At 47.9% G+C, this 6,897-nt stretch overlaps 1 protein-coding gene across 1 annotated transcript; it reads right to left on the minus strand.

Moving 5' to 3' along the window:
• Positions 1-4,995, minus strand: ENPP7 (ectonucleotide pyrophosphatase/phosphodiesterase 7). The gene is made up of 5 exons (XM_026065575.1): positions 4,722-4,995; positions 3,345-3,490; positions 1,849-2,469; positions 985-1,198; positions 1-89 (listed from the first exon to the last, which is right to left on the minus strand). Exons 1-5 carry the CDS (start codon positions 4,993-4,995, stop codon positions 1-3), a joined length of 1,344 nt encoding a protein of 447 aa, XP_025921360.1.
• Between the last annotated feature and the right edge of the window lie 1,902 nt (positions 4,996-6,897).

Here is a 6,897-nt window from a genome sequence, read left to right on the forward strand (position 1 = left end):
TTAGTATATTCCTCCCCAGAATCCCAGAATGACAGCAATTCCCAGCACCACTGGCAGCTTCTTGGCAGGAAGGAAAGGGGCGCTTGAATCTGCAATGCCAAAAGGAATCCAGCATTAGCTTGGCGCCGTGGCCTCTGTCCAGGTGAGCAGCAGCCCCTTGTACCAGGCATGGCCAGGACCCCCCCGGCAGGCGGCTGCCAGAGAGGGGAGCGGGTGCGGGCAGCTTGGTGAGCACAGCCAGCAGCCACCCCCCCCCGCCCCCTTAGCACTCCCTGCACCCTCCAGCAATGATGCTGTGCTGGCTGCAGCACTTTGTGTGCATCTCCTGTTTCAAGCCTCTAACCGCCAGAGAAGGCTTTGCTTTTGGTGTGGGGGACTTTTATACGTCTTTGAAGTGAAAACTTTCTAGTTGCTGAGTTAGTCAAGGCATGCTTGCGGCTGGGATGCTGCGAGCTGTGTTCTGTTAGGGAGCAGCGTGCACAACATTTAGCCTTTTCCTTACAATAAAAGCAGCCCCAGCCCCCGGCAGTAACACAGGAACATGGTATGGACAGCGAGTCCAAAGGTGTGCAGGACAGGGATGGTACGCRGGCTAGGCAGGGCCGTGTTCCCTGTGGGTGAGAGGCCCAGAGGGCTGTGCTTGACCCCAGGGTGGGTGCTGCAGGTCTTGCCTGCTGCCCCAGAGCAGCTCGGTGGCCCTGGGAGCTGGAAGGGGCGTCGGGGAGGCAGGCTGGAGCCGGGTGGCACGGCTGCCGCTAGATGTCAATGTTCCTGCAGGAATCCCAGTGCAGCCCTGGTGCAGCCCTGCGCCGCAGCTGCCGCAGGAAAGCCGCGGCTGGAGAGAGCCAGCAGGCTCCTGCCCCAAGGAAATCTGGGGCCAGAGAGAGCCAGCAGCCCTGCAGAGCTCTCCCTGAGCCCTGTGCTGTGCGGCTGAAGCAGGGCTGGGGTGCCTAAAGCAGTCTGGGTGGGTGCCCGCAAACTCACACAGCATGGGCTTCATGATCTCCAGGGACCCGTCATGAGGCTCCGGGGTGATGCCCAGCAGCTCGCAGAGGAGAGCATAGACATTCACGCTTTCAAAAGGCTCTACCACTAGCCCTTGCTTGAAGGCTGGTCCCACAGCACGGAAGATGGTTTTCATGTTCATGTCCTCATTGTCAAAGCCATGTTCCCCCTTATTGAACTGGACCTTGATTCTCTGAAAGGAAGAGAGGATATGAGTGCCCAAATCCCTCAGCCTCTGGCTCAGCACCCCCAAAGCACGGACTCCTGGAGGTAGCAGTCACCAAAACAGAAACACTGCTGGATACTTCCAGCTGTCTCGCATGTGGGTCTCACATACCATGTTCTGCAGCCACAGTGTTTGACAGCCTGATTGGTTTCTTTTAGCTTTTGTAATTAGTCTAATAATGTTAAACTTTGCAAAAGCTGGAGGGTGCTGCCTAGACACAGCTCTCAATGAGCACATCTTGCAAGGTCCCTCCCTAAACATCAGTGCATCCAAATTTTGTTGGACTGAGGAACTTCACAATGGGCAGCTGCCTGCTGCTCCTGACTTTGGGCTGTTTCCTTTAATGCCGAGCTAGGAGAGGATGCTGCAACTGATATTCTGTGTTCATGCAAGTCCTGCTCCATGACTTCTGGAATGAAAGGGAAGTGAGACCTTGTTTTCTGAACAACAGAGAAAGTCACGAAGAGCTGGAATTTCTATCTGTTTGCAGGGAGACTAATCAAAATGAAGGCACAAAGCCTGGTAGGTACTGGAATGATATGCAAAGAGAGAGAGAGAGAGAGAGAGAGAGGCAGATCCAAAAGAGACAGTAAGATGTGTCTGCACATGCATCTTACCCCATGGATCACGTATCCTGGATCACCGTACAACAAGAGTGGGGTGATACGGGAATTATTGGCATAGTGGAATCTCTTTGGAAACTCTTCTTTCTTGTACACATGTAACTTTGGGTGGGCATTTTTCAGGACTGTATATACATGCTCTAGTTTTCCTTCTTTTGGCACCAGTAGTCCATTTGGGCCRTAATCTAAGAGTTCAAACTGGATGTCACTGAAGGTGAAGTTTTCTACCATCCGGATGTGAATTTCATTGGTCTTTATGACAGTCTCCATGCCATGGTCAGACGTGATGATTAGGTTGAGGTTTGATTCTAGACCACTTTCTGCAATACGTTTCCGTAAGTAACCAACAGTTCTGTCCACCTGGCTGACCATGTTTCTTCTCTCTGCGGATTCAGGGCCATACTTGTGTCCTGTTGAGTCTGGCTCACCAAAGTAGAGGGCAATAAAGTCTAGGTTTTTCACCGTGAACCATTCTATGGCAGTGTCAATGTTCTGTCTCCAGTTGGTTTCATTGCCATAGTTGAAAAAAAGGGGCTCTACCATCTTCATATTCACTCCTTCCCCCTGATATGTTGCGTTTCCTCCAGGGAAATAGATGGAGCCTGTCTTTAAACCCTGTTAGTAAAGACATTGCAGCGCATAAATTCACCTGAACTCACTCTGCAGTATCACTCTATCTTTCAGTGCAACCACCTACTAATGTGGTTAGTTCATTCAACCCCCCCCAATGTCTACTTCTGCCTCTAGTGAGGTTTTCCTGCTTATTGCCAGTTAAAAATGATTAATCAAAAACACTGCCCTTCCCAACATTCCTGTACATTGATATTCTCATTCYGTTAGTAACACTAGATACAACTTTAGAATAGTGACCCATTTGTATATTGCGTGGATCCTCTGGCCCTTAATCATCAAAGCATTAAGGTGTGCTTAACTCTAAACATATAAGCAGTCACCCTAAAGTCAATGGGGCCAATTTGGCAAGTAAAGATAAACAAAGGTATGCGTCTTATTGGGCAGATCCTGTCTCAGAGCCAGAGTCAAAGCCTACTGAGATCTAAGAAAATCTTTCTGTAATCCTCAGTGAATAGGAGATCAGCCCCTTACACTGCCACCCAAAAGATCCTGGAAGAGACTGAAGAAATGAGGTATGTACCTTAGAGTGTATTAAAAGCTTAGGCTCATTACACCCCTTCAAGAACCAGTCGAGGTTTCTTTAAGCAGGAAATGAATAACCTGTTTTAATAATATCTTAATAAAGCTGAAATGCATCTATTATTTTTTGCTGTTTTTAATAGAATGATCATAATTATTCCTGCCAGTGTTTGGGGATTTAATTTTTTTGCTGGTCTAATTAGTCTGTCATTTGCAGTGAGGATGTTAACTCATGGCCGCTAGAGATCATGGCTTGCCTGTTGCTTTTGCTGCACAATTGCAGGCAGGCAATGTCTATGTCTTGGTGTTTGTGCCCGAGAGGAGGCTGCCCTACTTACCTGTCTCTGAGCTGTGATCCAGATGGGCAGGCTGCCGTTGTCCCACCAGCTCGCCACTCCTTGCGTGCCGTAATAGGGCAGCTTCTGACCCGTGCTGGTGTTGAACCACATGTTGTGAATCACCCCATGATTCTCGATATATTTCCCTGTCAGAAGAGATGGACGAGGTGAGTGTGAAACAGGCTGCGGCTGGAGGCTGGAGGTCTCCTGTGCCARTCCGGAATTACTCGCTTATGTGTCGAGCAATGGGTCAATTCCAAGTCAGTGGAGTGCTTCTCTGTCTCTCATTTCCCCTTTCTTGACTATCCCTTTGCCTTTGTGTCTGCCTCTTTCCTTCACCTGGCTTTGTGCTGGTACAAAGCGAGGTCACTGGGAGCAGAGAGTGAGATGTTGCCCAGGGAATGCCTGTTCCTCATTTTGGTAGGTGAATCCCCACAGCCCACAGTCTGGGAATGGTGTCACCATGATCCTGAATGATAGCACCCCCTCTCTCCTGGAAATACAGGTGCATCCTGCAATTACTTCAGCCTTTTTCATCACATTTGGAGTTCACAGATGCTGCATTTAACTAATTGCTCTGATATTTTTCTTCCTCTGTTGTTCACAACTGATGAGGTCAGCATATAGCAGAAATTCTTGTTAGAAATGAAAGTCTTGCACTTTGTACTAATACATTTCATGTCATTTTTATTATTCTAGTCCTCAAAACTGCACAGTTACTTCTGCAAGATATCCCAGTCCTCCTTTGTATTGACAATGCCTCCCCGTCTTGTCTCATCAGCAGATTTCATTAGCATGTTCCACTCTTTTATGACAAGGTTATTAATGAAAATCTTAAATAAGATTGGCTCCAAAATCGATTCTTCAGGAATTCCCCTGTTACCCTCCCTCTAGCCTGATAGTCTCCTTTTAGTATTACCTGCTGTTGTCTTCCCTGTAGCCAGTTACTTACCCACATTAGAGATTTTGGACTAATCTTCATCTTCTCCATCTTAGCTAATGATTTCCCTTGTGGCGCTATATCAAATACGTTACTGAAGTCCAGAAAGATTAGATTTACTGCATCTCCCTTGTCTAAAAAATCATTTATCTTATAAAAGGAGGCTATCAGGTTAGTCTGGTGCTATTTACCTTTGATAAATACAGGTTCAATTCTATCACTTTCTGCACCTGTTGCCATGTTGCTAACACTTTTTTTCCAAAATACATAGATTCTAAAGCTTTACATGCTATTGAGGCCAGACAGCAGTCATGGGGTTGTCTGCATGACTTACTTTCCTTTATTCATATATAAGCCTTAAATTTGCTCTCCTCCAGGCATTCTGCAACCCGCTTCCTCAGCTCTTTTTGCTTGCAGCGTGGTCAATGGGGACTCACCGGTAAGCAGTGTGAAGTGGCACGGGCTGGTGATGGTAATAAAGGCAGGAGTCATGTACTGCGCTTTCACTCCCTCTGCAGCCATGGTGTCGAGGTTGGGAGTGTCCACATCCTGGTCATAGTTCCACCGAAAGCCGTCAAAGGACACCAGGAGGAGTTTGCTGCGGCTGGATGCTTGCTGCAGAGGGGCACATCTTGCTAAAGAGAGGGCAGCAAAGATGAGCCCCAGAGAAGGGAACATCTTCTTGCCCTTGAGCTGGGAGAATTCAGACATCCAGAGTGCTTGTATTAATATATACAGGAGGGAACTAAGTTCATTTCTTATCTAATCTTGCAATTGCTGATCAGGTGCATGGCTTCAGCCAGAACTTCATATCAGAATGAGCCTCATTGTTTTTGTCTAACTGAAGTAGATTAGCTGTGATTCTCTGCAGGATCAAACACCAAATCTGTCTCCTCCATCAGTGGAATTTGGCATTATTTTAATACTCATGAATGTGAAGAAATGTTAATGTACCTTCTGCAGGCAGCCCATACAAAAGCTTCATCCACAACATCATGCTGTCCCAGCCAGTGGCCATCTTTTGCCCCATGTTGTCTCCCTTGTAGCCCATGGCTGCATCCTTTGCACATTCCTGGCTTTTGGTGCCCTGCTCTTTGTTTAGCAGAAGCCTTTGGTAGCTTCAGGTGCTACAGCGTGTGCGATGGTTGGTGTAAATGCTGGCAGGATGTTCCAGACAAATTAACGAAGGTTTGTCCTACTGGTGTAGGATGAACGAGTTTACTGTCTTGGACAGAAAAAGGGTGACAGACTGTGCTAAGATGGGACAGAGCAGCATTGAAAGAGAAAACTGTAAGGGGAGACAAGCTCAATGATGTCTCCTGCTACACTCCAGTGCCCAAACTGGGAGAAAGCTCCTAAGGACACAGGAAGTGTTGGATAAATGTGTGCTGAGAAAAAGGGAGTGTAACGGAACCAAGGGTCCCATCAGTGCCAGTAGCTATAGTAAAGGGAGCAGAAAGCTGTCTGGAAATGGCAGGCTGCACTTGCCACAGCTTTCACGAGGAACAAGATTGTAGTAGGGGGCCACAGGGCTTCAAAAAGCAATTCACCTCCCTTCCAGGGCTGTTCAGCCACCTCAGCCCAGGAGAAGTGCTCAGACTTGCAAATGCTCAAACAGGAGTTCAGATTTGCCGTAGGTCCCTCAGTGTGGCTCCATAGAGTTACACGGGGAGGAAAAGAGGCTCTTTCCTTGGATCCTGGTCATGCCTGAGACCCCCAGACAAGCTCCAGAGAGTGAACCTGTGTTCAGCCTTGCTTTGAAGCCACCATGTCCCTTCAGCCCATCTCCCAGTGCTGTGGAGCCCTCATTGCCTCCATCGGTGCTGCAGGCAGGTCCATGGGTTCTGAGGTCAGCTGCGTTGCACAGCCATGGTATGGTGACCCATCATCTCTTCTGCAGACTGCTGAGCTTCATTTTATCAATGCTGCGTTTTATCAATGTCTACAATTTTTATGACTTCTCTGGGGTTTTATCATTGCTGACGACTCATTTCTCAGCAAAACAGAGTTTAAGGCTTTTGTAGACTTATATAACAGAGGTTAACATGGTTCCCCAGAATCTGAAGTCTCAAACTTTGTGTCTTTGCTCATTTTCTTCTTTACTCAGATTCCCGATTTATTCCTTAGTTGCCTTGCTTTCTAGTTGCCAAGTCATTCCTTTCACTTGCCAAGCGCTAGTCTCCACTAGCTTCCTCAGCCCTGTGTGGGGTCATTTCTTTGGCCTTGTTTCTCCAAGGATGAGCTGGGCAGAGGAGCTTCACGTTCATGCCAGAGACTGCTGGATCTGTGGGCCCACTCGCTTCACTGCCTCCTTCTGTGCTGTGTTCAGCACACTTGTAACCCAATCCCTGGCTCATTCTAATGCTGGGCTTCCTCTGACCTGGGTGAGGAGGCTGCCCCCAAAGCCTATGTGAAGCCTGAGGTGTTTACAACATGGTTCATCCTTCCTGGCCTGCAACAGTCTCTTTGTAGGTCTGGGCATCCCRAAGTACTCTAGCCTGGATTGATTCCTCAGGATGCATTGATGTTTCACTGTCACCTCTTCCCTCTGTGCTTGTGTTTCCCACATGGGTTATGGGATAATAGTGCAAGGACATTGCAAGAGATTTGAGC

The sequence above is a fragment of the Apteryx rowi genome, unplaced genomic scaffold (genome assembly GCF_003343035.1).
Source record: "Apteryx rowi isolate R43461 unplaced genomic scaffold, aptRow1 scaffold_1026, whole genome shotgun sequence".
Taxonomy (NCBI): domain Eukaryota; kingdom Metazoa; phylum Chordata; class Aves; order Apterygiformes; family Apterygidae; genus Apteryx; species Apteryx rowi.